We start from the raw sequence: 14,022 nt of genomic DNA on the forward strand, positions 1-14,022 counted from the left end.
CACTTGGCCCTCCGGGGTCCGGGGAGGAGGGCTGCCCAGGAAGCCACGCCTGACCCCTTCCCCACAGCAGCCGGCCGCTCCGCGGTGTTCGCCCCCTGAAGCCCCCCACGCTCCCTCCCCCGCTGCCCTGGGGCCGTGCCCCCGCTGCACGGTAGGGCTGCAGCCCAGGACGCCAACTAGGCACCTTTCCTGCCCCGCTCCACGTGAGCCGACACTGTGAGGGAGGCTTTAACCGAGGGGGACTCTCCATCCCCCAGGACCCGAGGTTGCGTGTGGGGTCCACCCCTCCCGCTCCCCAGCACTGGAGATCTTGGTGGGAGCGGGACTGGACCCAGGAAGGCGGGAGGTGTCGGACCCAGCCGGTCCCTTGTCCCTTCCTCCCCACCTGCGGGTGATGCTGGGTTGGCCCTCCCCAAACGTGGTCCTCCTCTGCCAGCTGCTGCCAACCCCGGGGGAGGGGATCTAAGGCCACCGATATCACGCCCCCTCCAGCCCTGCTGGGCCTGATACGGTGACCAGCCCACCACCAAGTGTCCCTGCTGCGTTTGTTCTAGACGCGGCATTGGTTTTCCTGCTCTGGGGATGGGCAGCGTCCTGAGACCCCATCTCTGATCTGATTTATACCCACGCCCGGTTCTCCTGGCCAGATCTTACTTTTCCTCCTGGCCCCCATCTTTCAACCCCTTCCTGATGCCCCCCACCCAAGTTCAGGCTGTCTGTGCCCTCACTGGACACTTGAACGGGAGTCCTGGCCGGGACCCCTGTCCCTTCTCCTCCCCCCCACCAAAGGGAGGATAGATCCTGCTTGGCCTCTCTAAGTCCCCCACCCCAACCTGCAGCCTGACCTGGGAGGGGCGAAGTCCCTGCGCAGGCCCCCCCACCGCCACCTGCAGCCCCCCCCACTCCTCCGCAGCAGCTTCCGTGTCTCCCAGCCCAGCTCTTCTGCTTCCTTGTCTTGTTTGCTCTTGTCACCACAGAAATGTTCATTTCCACCAGGCAGAGATTCTCTTATCTTAAGCTTTTCTCTTTAGGGCTCACATAGGCCGCATGTGGTAGGTGGGCGCTAAATCTTTGTTGAAAGAATGACAGCATGCAGGTGGCTGGGGCCAGGGGAGCCCCCCTGGGCTCTGCCCTCACTTTACACCCTGCCTCTCCTGCTCCCCAAAGGCTGGCCTCAGCACCCCCACCAGCCTGGGCCGCAGGACACACCCTCGGCACCTGCTCCACCCGACGGGAGCCTCCAGACCTGAGGTGGGGAGCCTGGGAGCCCAGGCCCTTCGGGGGCGGCCTCTTGCCTCACGGCTCCACCCACTCACCTCGCCGGCAGGCACCTGGCCGGTGCGGGAGGAGGGCGGGGGAGCACTGCCTCAGCTGGGCCTGCAGAGAGGAGGCCGTGTAGACGGGGAGGGGTGGGCAAGGAAGGAAACAGGGCGTTTGCCCCTAGCTCCGGGGCTCCGCGCCGCCTTTCCCAGACGAGAATAAAAAAAAAAAAAAAAAAAGAGTGACAAGTCCCACACGCTTGGAGGAGCAAAGACGAACTGGTTTCCACGCGGGGGGCTTTTCAGAGCCTTTAATAGGCAAATATGCTGCGGCAGGTGGCCCAGGACTGACAAAGGACGCGGCAGCACGGCTGGGTGCGGGGAGACTAGGGCTAAACTGGAAGGTGGAGCCCGCCCGCCTGCCTTCCCTCCTTCCTGCCACTCATTCGTTCGTCCCAGAACAGTCGTGGAGCTCTGACTTCACCCAGCGCTGGAGGTCCTGACTCTCAGCGCGCCGCGCCCCGCTGGCTCTCAGGCCGCAGGGGCGGGGGGCGAGCGCAGGCGGAGCCGGGGACGTTCTGCGCGACTCCGGGGCAGCACTGAGCCTCCCACGGCCCCTCCAGCTGGGCAAGCCCTCCCGCAGCGCCCTCGGCCGCCCTCCTCCACCGGACCTTCCCTGCCGCCAACTTGCCGGGGCACCTACTGCGCCCAGGCTCAAGGCCCGGCGGACCTGGAGCCCCACCCTGCAACCCGCGGGGCCCCGACTTACGCCCCCTCCTGGGAAGGGCTGAGCTTTCGGGAGTCAGCGTCCAAGCTTCCGTTCCCTCGCGCGGGGCCCGTGGCCAAGGCCGTGGGAGGGACCGGGCCGGGGGTGGGGCCAGGGGCGGGGCCAGGATCGGGAGGGCGCTGAGCCGGCGACCAGCTCAGCGCCCAGAGCCTCCGAGGCGCGGCGGGAGCGTAGCGAGTGCTGGCCGCTCCGAGGGCTCCGAGGGCTCCCGCGGCCCGAGGTCGCTCGTGCTCGTGCTCGGAGCTGTGCCGCGGCCCGACGGCTTCCGCGGCCCGAGGTCTCCCTCTGCCCGAGGTCTCTAGCGCTCCGAGAGCTCCCGCCGTCCGAGTTCCCCCGTGGCCCGGGGTCTCCGCCCCCACCATGCGGCCGAGGAGGTGAGCGTGTGCGCGGACGCGCCCTCTGGGCGCGGGGAACCGAGCCCGGCGGCGCAGCGGAGGCCTCGGGCTCCCGGAGCGGGGGCGGCACCGCGCGGGGCCGCGGGAGGCGCGGTTACCTGCCGGCGTTGTCCGCCCGGCGGCGCGGGAAGGTGGCAGAGCGCGGGTGTGCTCGGGGCGGGGTCCCTGCCGAGGGAGGGAAAGAGGAAAGCTGGGAGAGAAGACGTAGCGACCCACTCTCACTCCCCCCCCCTCCCCGCCCCCGGCGGTGGCCCAGAGGAAAGAAGGGTGTGACTCTGCTGCGCCGAGGTCGCTCTTATGCCGTCTGGTGCCCACCGACTGGTGACATGCCCCCCGCACGCCTGGGTTTTCCCCCTCCTGCATCAGCAAAGGCAAACTGGGGAAGGTGCCGGCCAGCTCGTCACTCCTGGTCTCTCGCCAGCTGAGGGGGAGGCAACAGCTTTTTGCCAAAATGCCCCCTTCAGGGCAGTCTTAGCGTCGGCAGCCTGTGCTTCCCTTGAGGAGCTGGTGAGGCACCCCATCCCCAGGTGTCCCACACGCACAGCCCAGAAGCCCACCCACCCCAGGGCCCCACCCCCCAGTCTCCCCAGTTGGAAATGCAGGTAAAGACTATTCCCTCAAGAACGGGAAATAAAAATACTGCAATGTCACAGCCATCTGCCACCCACACCCCTGAGCAGGGGGCCCCGTCTGTGCTTTCTCCTATCTGACCCAACGAGGAGCGGGCTGGGGCAGGGGCAGAGTGGTGGCAGGTGAGGCAGGGGCCACCGCTGAGGCGTGCACGGCGCAGAGGCTCCCAGACTGAAGGTGCCAGGAGCCTGGGAGTCATGAGAGGGATCTGCTGGCCCCCAGGCCTGAGCTGTCCACCAGCTCCGCTGGAGCCGCCAGATCTGGTTTCAGATTGAGCACGTTCCTTCAGAAGGTTGTCCTGGAGCTCATCCGACCCTGGCGGGGTGGCGGGGGGGCATCTTACATCTTCTCTGTCTCTCAAACTTCAAATACCCCGAAAGTGGGTTTTTTTCCGATTTTATACAATTTCTTAGACTCCATCCGTGCAAAGCCAGGCCACCAGGGGGCTGGTGATTCCTCTCGATATCCTTTATCACGCTCTCATAATTGCTTTGAGGGGCGTTTTATTAGCTTGGGAGCTGGTCCCTTGCAGGGGCTGCCAGCCCCTTGGGGCTTGCCTGCTGGGCAGGGGAGGGGTGGTGCTGTCTCCTCTCCCTGAATTCCTGGTTGCCCGGGAACCTGGGCTGATGGGCTGGCTGTGGGTGTATTCCCGCTGGGATGGTGGCTGTAGTCGGCTCCTGACCGCGTTTGGGAGAAGCGGGGCTCACCTGCCTTTCTGGTTGTTTTTTCCCAGTCCTGGACTTCTCCTGCTGCTGCTCTGTGGCCTGCGAGCTGGTAAGTGCAGACGGTGCTCTTGCTGGAGACTTCCAAGCCCTTCAGTGCTGAGCAGTGAGGCCCGCAGGGTGCAGGTGTCAGTGGGATCCTCCCCACAGCCCTGCTTGCTTTTCCAGGGGCCCTTGTGAGAAAGCGGGGCCCCCAAGCCCAGGATAATGTGTGGCATCGAGAGCCACCAAGGGGAGCGCTCGGCCAGACCCCGTGGTTCTCGTTTTGTGTTGTGTTTGGGGCAGGCAGAGTGCAGTTCCCCCCAAGTGTTTCAGAACCTCCGCTTTCCAGAGGAGCTGGGAGCTGGGCTTCCTGTTTCTCGTGACCGCTTTGCTCCCCAAAGCCACCAGCTTCCAGAAGAGCACACAGAACGGGGCTATGGCACCACAGCAGAGACTGAGGCCTTGCCTGGCCTTCCAGCCCACAGGGCGACGGGTCAGGGCACACGGCCACTTTCCCTGCTGGCATTTGAGTGGTTGTAACAGACCACAAAACCTTGCCAGGCCTTCTCTGATGGAGTTGCAAACACTACTATGATGATGTTGTTGAGAAGCTGATGTTTTCTTTTCAAATGTCTGAATTTTTTTAAAAAAACTTTTTATTTTGAATTCATTGTAAACTCCCAAGAAGTAGCAAAAACAGAGCAGTCCTGGCTGGCCCCCGACATGAGACAGGAAACCAGCCCTGGCGATACATCAGAGCAGCTTACCGCCAGTGTCCCAATTTTTAAACTATTGTTGCTTTCCTATGTGCATCTTATTATTAATACATTCCTTTCCTACTGAAATGAGTCAGAATTGGGGTTTGAGTCTTGCAACCCAGAAGCTCCCCCCGCCACTCAATAGGGTGACTTCAAAGTTACGAGTCAAGTGCGGAAGATGAATTCTGTTCTTTTTGGATGCTTGCAGAGATTCAAGAAGAAGAAGTCAGAGCGATGGTGGGCAGTGATGTCTGGCTCAGCTGCATTTACCCTAAAGGAAACAGCTTCGATTTAAATGACCTTTATGTTTACTGGCAAATCAGCGTGCCGGGCAAACGGAACACCAACTCCGTGGTGACTTACTACCTCTCGGGAAACAGCTCTGCCGGCCACGGTGACAACCACTACAAGGGCCGGGCCCGGCTGTCCCTGGACGGCATGAAGCAGGGCAACTTCTCTCTGCACCTGCACAATGTCACCCCCCAGGACGAGCAGAAGTTCAACTGCCTGGTATTTCGGAAATCCTTAGAATTAGAAAAGATTTTGGAAGTCACGGTCACGCTAAACGTGGCAGGTAAGACGGAGGAGCTGCCAAGCTGATTCCATCCCAGCCTTATGTCCCGGAAGAAGTGTCAGTAAGACCTGTTTTCTGTGGCTCATTCACCCGTGTCTTCCCTTAAAGGAAATCCAGGTCCCTCTAGTGGGCCTCTGTTTAAACCATGTGCGCAGCTTAGGTGGTGGAAATATCGTTCAGCTCCTAAGAAAGTTTTCCAGTAGCCTGGAAGGTGCCTGCTTTCTCACAAGAGCTCCTAAGCTTGCTGTCCTTGCCTTGAAACTCTCCAATTCAACCCAAACTAGATGTTTTAATGAAATTAGGACGGAGTGGTATAAGGCACTAAATGAGATCAGAGTTTAGGAAGAAAATTAAAGCCCCTCCACCAAGTTGCTCGGGGCACCGTTCAGTGGAGAGACGGGTGAATTGCCAGCTGACTGTGTCACTAGACTCAAAGGAGGCCAACCCCCTTGGGGTGGGACGTGAGTGCTGGTCATTGCCCGCCCGGCTCATAGCGCCCCTATTGGTGGGTTGGGGGGCGTGACTCTGGTAGAGCAGGGCCTGTGCTGCTGCCCGGACCACAGCCTTGGTCCCGGCCCTGCTCCGGGGTCCGGGGCATGACGGCTGCCTCCCCGCTACCCTGGCCCTTGGCACTGTGTCCCCCCGCCTCTCTGACCTTCGGAACCTGGCACCCCTCAGCCCATTTCCCTCCCCTGCAGCAAACTACAGCATGCCAGTGGTCAGCGGCCCATCCCAGGACGAGGAGTTCATCTTCACGTGCACGTCCACGAATGGCTACCCGCGGCCCAACGTGTACTGGATCAACAAGACGGACAACAGCCTGCTGGACGACACCCTGCAGAACAGCACCGTGTCCCTAAACGCGCGGGGCCTGTACAACGTGGTCAGCGTCCTGCGCATCGGGCGGAGCCCCACCGTCGACGTGGGCTGCTGCATCGAGAATGTGCTTCTTCACCAGAACCTGACCAGCGGCCAGACAGGTAAGGTCCCGGGGTCTGCACACTGACCCCAACCCAAGGCTGGGGGCCAGGGGTGACTTGGGAGATCTTCTCAGGTGGGAGACAAAGCCCCTCTGAGGTGACTCGGCAGCGGCTTCAGAGGTGGTGACAGGAAGAGGAGGTGACAGGCATCACCGTGCGATGGAGGGCAGGGGCCGGCCAGGTGCTCGGGGCGCTTAATCCTCACGCACGTGGCGGGGGGGGGGGTCAGTTTTGGTGACCCATTTCACAGATGAGGGACTGAGGCTCCGAAAGGTCATGTAACATTTCAGAAGCTGCAGGCTGAGGCGGCGGCAGCGTCAGGATTGAAGCCCCTCCTGCACAGCCACTGCCCCAGCTCTTTGGACGTGTGCCCCCTGGGACGCCAGAACCCTCCTCCACCAGGGGGTCCGGCTGGGCCTGGCTGCCGTCCCAGGCCCCCTGTGGAAGGGCGCAGGCGGGTGACTCCTTCGTAGAAGCCACAGGCTCTCTCAGCCTGTGTGTCCCTGTCACCAGTGTTGAGACTCCAGGGAAGGAGGGGCAGGAGAGCTGGAGGATGGGGGTGTCGGGGGCCTGCCTGCTGCCGAGAAGCCGCCCAGCTGCTGGGAGCCCCCGTGCCCGGGCACTCGCCTTCCTGGAATGCAGGCGCAGCCCTGGGACTCAGCGGTCACGGTTTTCTGGCTGCACCAAAGGCCTCCGCTGGCCTCTGCGTCCCAGCCGGTCAGCCGGGCTCAGGGGAAGGGGAACGGGAGGGCCTCCTGGGGCCGTAGTCTCGGCCCAGCTGCTCTGGGGGACAACTGGGAAGCCTGTCAACCCCCATCACCCCACCCTGTGCCCAGACCCTCTGAATCAGCACCTCTGGGCTGTGCAGGCAACAGGACATGTTGAAAAGCTTCCAGATGGTTCTAAGGTGCGTGGGAGGCCTAGCCACCGTCTGGCTCATGGCTTCTCCGGGTTTTGGCAAACACGGGACACTTGTAACAAGCTGCCCAGGGAGGTTATTGCTTGTCTGCCCATGAGAACCACTCTCAAGGGGCACAGTGGTTGGACACTGGCACAGGAGGATTGGCCCCCTCGTGCACTGCCAGCGGGATGGGAAATGGTGCAGCCGCCGTGAAGAACAGTCTGCTGGTTCCTTAAAAATTAGCATGTGACCCAGCAATTCCACCCCTAGGTATGCACCCCAGAGCCCTGGAAACGAGAATCAAACAAATACTTGTACGTGAATGTTCACAGCAGCTTATTCACAATAACCAAAAGGTGGGATCAACCCAAGTGTCCACGGATGGACGAAGGGATGTGTCCATCCACACAGGGGAGCGTCCCTCAGCCACGGAGAGGACTGAGGCACTGACCACGCTGCAACGTGGATGAACCTTGCAGTTGATGCTCAGTGAGAGAAGCCAGGCACGAAAGGCCACATAGCATATGATTCCATTTGTACGAAATGTCCTGTATAGCTAAATCCAAACAGACGGAAATTAGATTAGAGTTTGCCAGGAGCTGGGAGAGAGGATGGGACGTGACTGCTGATGGGTAGGGGGTTTCCTTTTGTGGTGGTGGAAAGTTCTGGAGTTAGATAATGGTTTTGGCTGCATGACCTTGTGAATGTACTAAATGCCACTGAACTGTTCGTTTCAAAATGGTTAATTTTATGTTATGTGAATTTCACCATCATTTTTTTTAAAGCCAGCAATTAAGCTAGAAAGAATTAAATTAAGTTTAGTTTAAAAAGCCAGGAAGACTGTACTTCCCACCATGCCCATTCCCAGGTGTGGACCTTTAGGAAGGGCTGGGATTACAGATCACACAGGGTGAGGGGGAGTGACATCCCAGGAAGAGATGAAGGCTCACCTGAAAGAGGAAACCCTTCTCTCCGTCAGCTTTATAGCTTAAAAATCACAGAATACCTGTGGGAAAGTTTGGTGGATCAATACTTCCCTTAGCGCTCTCTCCTTCAGGATGAAGAAACCCCCTTTTCCTCCTGACCCTACAAGTCCTGGGTTACTTTCCTTTCCTGCAGAAACGTTCACGGGAACCAAGGACAGCATCACAGAGGACCCAATGGACGACACCCAAGATGCGGTGAACCCGCCCGTTCTCAGCGTCCTTGCCGTGCTGGTCGTGGCCGTGGCCATGGCCGTGGCCACGGGCTGGCTGTGCAGGAGCAGATGTCCCTCCAGAAGCTACGCAGGTATCGGAGAAGCCCGCGCTGCAGACACTGCACATTTATCTTGTTGGGGTGAGGGTTGGCGTTTGCCAGGATGTTTACAAGCTCTGCGTGGTGTTGCTCTCACGGAAGCACGGTTTAACAGTGCTCACGCACGTGAGGATAGCAACCCCAGCGCTCCTGGGTGTGATCTCCGCCTCCGAGATCCTGACACAGCTGCGCCCCAGAAGGGAAGTCCAGTCTCTGGGTCAGGGGGGGGACGGCGGACTCCTAATGTGGACGTGGTGTGTCTGTGGAAGCCGAGTTGCCTTCAGTCCCTCAAGGCCGTCTGTTCAGTTCTGGCCGAGCTAGAAGACAGACCCAGAAAGTCTGGGTTTTGACCGTGTAAAACGAAGAAGCAGAACTCACAGTGGGGAGCAGAAGAGCCTAGAATGTGGACCTTGGGACCACCCAGGTGTCACAAGAGGGCCTGAGGGCTGGGGCCTTGGGGGAACCCCTCGGGGGGGCCAGCACAGTCTCCCCAGGTCGGCCTGGTGGTGGAGGTCAGCGGGCATCCCCAAAGGTCTTATTAACTAGGTCGGGCTCCTCCTGGACTCCTGGGAGGGGGGGGAAAGGGGGTGCGGCTGGATTGCAGAGCCCGTGCACAGTGGGAGCTCTGCCTGACGGGAAGGGTTTCTACATGCCGCCTGGAGCTTCCACTTGGTTGCCAATGCCATCTGCCCAGAAATACTGCCCACGGCCCCACTGCCAACCCAGCCAGGCCGCTGAAGGCCCTTGAGCATCTTGAAGTGCTTCCCACCCTGACCTCTTACGACATCTCGTCCTGGAAATCAGGGCGGCCTGAGGAGCCCCTCACCCGAGCAGGAAGCTGGAGGAGCCGTGGAGTGGGGCGCTGCTGCGTGCGGGGCCCCTGGGGTCTTCAGAGAGGCCCCCTCACGGCCCGTCCTGAGTGTTTCTGATTTGTCCCAACAGGCGCCCAGGCTGCGAGGCCGGAGCTGGAGCTTACGGGTCAGTTTGCCAGGAGGGAAGGAGACCCGTGGAGGAACTGCAGGTCCACGGGCTCGGGCGAGCTGGGCACTCCACTCTCTCTGTGCCCGCCTTTCCGCACGGGTGCTACTCGATGACCAGGAAATAGGCGTTTCCAGTTTCAGAGACAGTGAAACCCCAAGCGAAGGCCTGTCCCCCTGGCCTTCCTTGGCGTGTAAGCCCGTTCTCTTGCTGACACTGTGCCATGGGATTTTCCAAACGTACAGCTACACATACATGTTAGCAGAGAGCCTGGGACCACAGCCCGCCGCCCCTCCCCAGCTGCCCGGCTCGTCCTCCTGTTCTCCCTCCGTCTCAGCCCCACCCCTCGGGGGCGGGGACTCTCCAGCGAGTCCAGACCCTTTGTGCAGGCACCTCTCAGTCCCAGAGCAAAGGCCAGAGTGATACCCGCCCCAGTTTGGGAAAGTAGACACACGCAGGGCCTTCGGTTTCAGTTTCCCACTGGCAGGTGCCTCGGGCTGCCAGGGTCTTTGTGGTCAGGCCGGCGGGCTCCGTGCCTGAGGCCAACGACCATAGCTCTGAGCCCCGTTTCTCCACCTGTGAGAAGGGTCGTCAGGGGAGGGTGGGCCCGAGGTGAGCACGACCCACACGGCAGTGCCCGCCCACCTGTTCACCCAGGTGATTCCGGGGCACGCGGCTGCCTGGTGCCGCAGCAGATTCCCTCCCGAGGCCACTTTCAGATGATGTGGGACACAGCTTGCCAAAGAATCCGGGCCTGCTGACCTGAGAGTCCGACGGGGCGCCCGTCTGCAGGCGTTTTCAACCCTGTTTTCACCGTCCTGGTTCCTGAGAGGATGAGTGTCTGCTTCCGGAGTGAGAATGAGCTGACTCCGCGCACGGCCCTCTCCCCTCTTTCCTTCCAAGAGCACGTGTGACGAGAGCTCCCCCAGGACGTGCCACCAGTGGGGACGTAGGACGGCAGCTTGAGAATTGACCCGGGCAGGCTGGGCAGGGGACACCATCTGTGCCCGTATTGGGGCTGCACGCACACTGGGCCACCTGGCCTTGTGGGGACACGCGGGCGCCCCCTGGAAGGACCACGCTGACCCCAGGGAGCACGTGGCGGGCACTGCCCTGATCCCAGCGGCCCTTTCAATAGGTGGGCAACTCCTCGGGGATACACGTGCCCCCAAGTAGGTGGGCTCCCCACCTTCGCTGCCAAACACAGAACAAGAAAAGGGCTGTGACGGCTCCTTCCCGCCGCCAGCCCCCGAGAACCTGCAGCGCTTCTCAGCAGCCTGGACCGGACGGGCTTCTGAGGCCGCTCTCTTCCGGGATGACCTGTGCCAGGCTGTGTTCGCTCCAGGTGCAGGGGCCACGCGCTGACTCTGCCGGTCAGTCTCCGCCCCGAGGACCCGGCATCTGTGCACACGTGTCCTGAAGCACTGAGCAGTTGGCACCGGAAAAACCCCTGGAATTCATGTCCCTCCAGAATGCTCCCTGGGAGGAAAACCCGACCTCATTTGTTTTGGTCAAAAGCTAGGTTTCCCTCCTCAAAAACACAATGAAAAAAACAACAACAACAACAACGAAAAAACACAGTGGAATTTTGGGAGAAGGTCTGTGCTGGGCGGTGCAGCTGGGCATGGTGGCCCGGGGCTCAGGCTCCGCTGCAGGGGACAGGCAGGCAGGGCTGGGACACATGTCTCCAGCAGACACCAGCACGGACAGGTGACAGTCACAGTCCTTCAAACCGGGGCCGTGAGTGGACGGTGGGTGGCCTTCCGGCCGCATGGCAGCCTTTCTTCAAACGCAGCAGCAATTCCCTCGAATCTTGCTGGACAGCCCCTGCCAGCCCCGCACCGTCACCCAGGGCCCCTCGCGGGCCTCCCCTGGGGACCTGCACAGTCATGACGGAGACTTCACCTCACGGGCCGGGTTCCTCGGAGCCCGCCGGGCCCCCTGGGTGACTGGAGTGGGGCGGTAGCCAAGTCCACGGAGGCGGCAGCCCGACGCCCTGACCCTGCCCAGGCGGTTTCCACGTTGATTCCTGGATTGCATCTAGCAGTTCACTGTTTCCAGAAGGTTCTGCAAAGGTGGCTGCCAGGTAACCCCGGTGGGCATGCCCCCAGGAAACAGGTCTGTTGCCCCTGGGGTCATCAGCACCGACGGGCACGTGAGGCCTGTGCTCCCCAGACCCAGACTCGCAGCAAACTTAATGAGGCCGGCTCAGCACGGAGCCTGAGCCAACAGTGTCCCAGGAAACTGTGCATGTGTTTTTGTCTGTTTCTGTACCAAAGAGCCTTCACGTGGCTTTTAAATAGGTGTTATGAGGGATCCACACGGACTTTAGCATGAAAGCATTAGAAGACAAGTGTGGTTCCTCAAAGAATGACAGAAGGTGACTCGTGGCACCACGAGCAAGAAGCCCGAGGGGCCCTTGAGTGCAGCAGGTGGGGTGCGTCAGGTGGTCGCAGGCCTGTCCCCAGTGACTGTGATGTGACACCAGGACGGGTGCACCTTGGGGCCCCTCTGCCGTCCTGCCCGACCCTGAGAGGCCCCTGGAGATGGTCGGGGCGGGAGTCTCAGCCCGGCAGGACGGGGCAGCCGCAGGCAGACCGAGTGTGCTTCCAGCTTTCCTATCAGAAGGGGTTTCCTTCTTGGGGAAGCAGCTAGGCCGGCCTCCCGCTCCGGCCCCGTGACGCGGCCGCCCGGGGCCCTCCCCCGTCGCGCTTGTGGGCTCTGCCTGGGCCCCGGGCTCCCGGGCGGTTGAGGCCATGCCCTCCAGGCTCCGGACCCTGAGTCATCATCTCCCCGCTGGGCCCCAGCGGACCCTCGCCGCTCCCTCCGGCCTCTGGGGCCACGGGGCACTCTGCCCAGCTCGTACGGGTCACCCTTGGCCTGTCCCCCCTGGGGGCCGCTGCTTGTTCCTCACGCTGTGTCGTGGACAGCGTGCGAGCGCCACGTTTTGACGTTTCTGGAAGCCTGGTTTTGGAGAATACAAGCAGTCGGCGTGCCTGCGTCTGGCAGCTTTGGTCAGTGTGCGCGCGGGCTTGGTCCACTCAGCCCGTCCTGACTGCCGTCGGGGACCCTGCGCCTGCCCCGTCCGTCCTCGCCCGGGTGGCCCCGTCCCCCAGGGGACATTGGTCAGTGTGGAGGCATTTTGGTTGTCACTCTTGGGGGTCCCTACTGGCTTCTGACGGGTGGTGAGGGGGGACGCTGCTCAACGTCCCACCACGGACAGGGACCCAGAGGTCAGTGACCCGAGGGTGAGGATCCCGTGTCACCTTCCCGGGGAGGGCAGGGCAGCGATCCGCTGTCCCGGTCCCCATCGCACAGGGCACAGGAGAGGTGACTCATGGTTCAGGGCCAGGCCCAGGGAACATTCCAGGTCAGGAGCCGGCTGGGCGCAAGAGTCCGAGGTGCTGGCACTGCCGTGGGGGCAGAGGCCACCTGGCCGTCCCAGCAACCGGAGTCCTGGTCTCTGGGGTCCCGTGGCCCCTGCCCCCAGCGCCCTGCTCACAGTAGCTGCGCAGGGAACACCCACCAGGGAGGCGGAGCCAGGCCGGCAGATGGGGGCTCGTCTGGAGGGCAGGGGACGGAAGGGAAGTAGCAGCCGCGGGACCAGAGCGCCTCACCCTCCCGCAAGGTGAGAAGGCTGGAGCCAGGTTCTGCCTGCAGCTCGGACCCTCCCTGTGACCGCAGCCCTCACCCTGGGGAGGGCAGCCGAGGCTTTGGAGAACCTCAGGAGAAGGCCCCCCTGCTCTGCCACTGCCCCGCGCAGCCCCAGTGCTGTGACGCTGGCCGCTGGTCAGCGGCGGGGCCCGCAGGCGTCTCCGGGTAGTACTGGGGCGTGGCAGGCACATCCTGTGTTCATCTCCCTCCAGGCCAGACTTTTCAGAAAGAGGACGCTTCCAACGAGAAGGCAGCTTACGTGATCTGGGGTGATTCTGTCCTTGGTGACGGACGCCCCGCCCCGAAGCCCAAAGATCATCTGGGGCTGAAGGGGTCAGTCTTGCCCCCCTAGGGTGGCCTTCCTGGCCCACAGCCATCCTGCCTGCCCCGACGTGCCCGTTCTCCAGCCCTGACACAGCCCCGCCCCCTGGATCCCCAGCTTCCCGGTGCCCCTTCCCGACTCCCGAGTCCCATGGGGAGAGCCTCTGTAGTTACTGGTAAACATGGCATGGTTTCCTTGAATCCGTGTTGGTCCTGCCGTCATCAGGGAGAAGCAAGAGGCTGGGGTCTTCAGTGTCAGGAATTCAGGGGCTTGTCCCAGTGACCAGAGGTGCGACCCACCCTGAGCTCTGGGGAGGGGGCTTCTGGCACACCCCTGTTGGGAGGGTACAGTGCACATTTCCTGGGGGGGGATGGGCCCCGCAAGACTGACATTGACAAGCTGCAAGGCCCAGGAGCTGCACAGGCCCCTGGTCAGCCAGCCCGTGTCAGGGCCAGACGCAGGGCCACACCAGGATCCAAGGCTCCAAAGACCCCGATCTGGGGGAGTGACCAAGGAGTGTGCAGGCCAGGAACTGACCAGGATCCTCCTCCCCTCCCCCGATGCCCTCCCTCCTCACCTTCCTGGCCCTTCTCTACCCCCTTTCACTGTCCTGTGGCCTGAGCCCAGCCCTCCCCGCCCCCGCAAACAGAGTGATTCATCGCTCATCCCTGCTCCGTGGGCCTCCTGACCCCAAGGTCGCAGGTGCCCGAGGCTGCTGGGAGGGGGCCGACCAGGAAGGGGGGGGCACCTGTCACACCAGAGTGGGGTTTCCTGGGCCGGGACC

General features: G+C 62.0%; 1 protein-coding gene across 3 annotated transcripts in view; it reads left to right on the forward strand.

Annotated features, from left to right (window-relative positions):
• Positions 1 to 940: 940 nt before the first annotated feature.
• ICOSLG (inducible T cell costimulator ligand) overlaps positions 941 to 14,022 on the forward strand; it is a 29,105-nt gene continuing 16,023 nt past the window's right edge. The window contains exons 1-7 of one of the 3 annotated variants that reach the window (XM_082395125.1): positions 941 to 2,420; positions 3,805 to 3,845; positions 4,742 to 5,107; positions 5,806 to 6,087; positions 8,108 to 8,278; positions 9,227 to 9,262; positions 9,920 to 12,257. In XM_082395125.1, the coding sequence (XP_082251251.1) occupies positions 2,407 to 2,420; positions 3,805 to 3,845; positions 4,742 to 5,107; positions 5,806 to 6,087; positions 8,108 to 8,278; positions 9,227 to 9,262; positions 9,920 to 10,023 (1,014 nt within the window). In that variant the 5' untranslated portion in view covers positions 941 to 2,406 and the 3' untranslated portion in view covers positions 10,024 to 12,257. Of the gene's footprint in view, positions 2,421 to 3,804; positions 3,846 to 4,741; positions 5,108 to 5,805; positions 6,088 to 8,107; positions 8,279 to 9,226; positions 12,258 to 14,022 lie in introns of those variants that run through there. The other 2 variants (XM_082395124.1, XM_082395126.1) reach the window with 2 other exon arrangements.

This window comes from Balaenoptera borealis (assembly GCF_965194805.1).
Source record: "Balaenoptera borealis genome assembly, chromosome: 5".
Classification (NCBI taxonomy): Eukaryota; Metazoa; Chordata; class Mammalia; order Artiodactyla; family Balaenopteridae; genus Balaenoptera; species Balaenoptera borealis.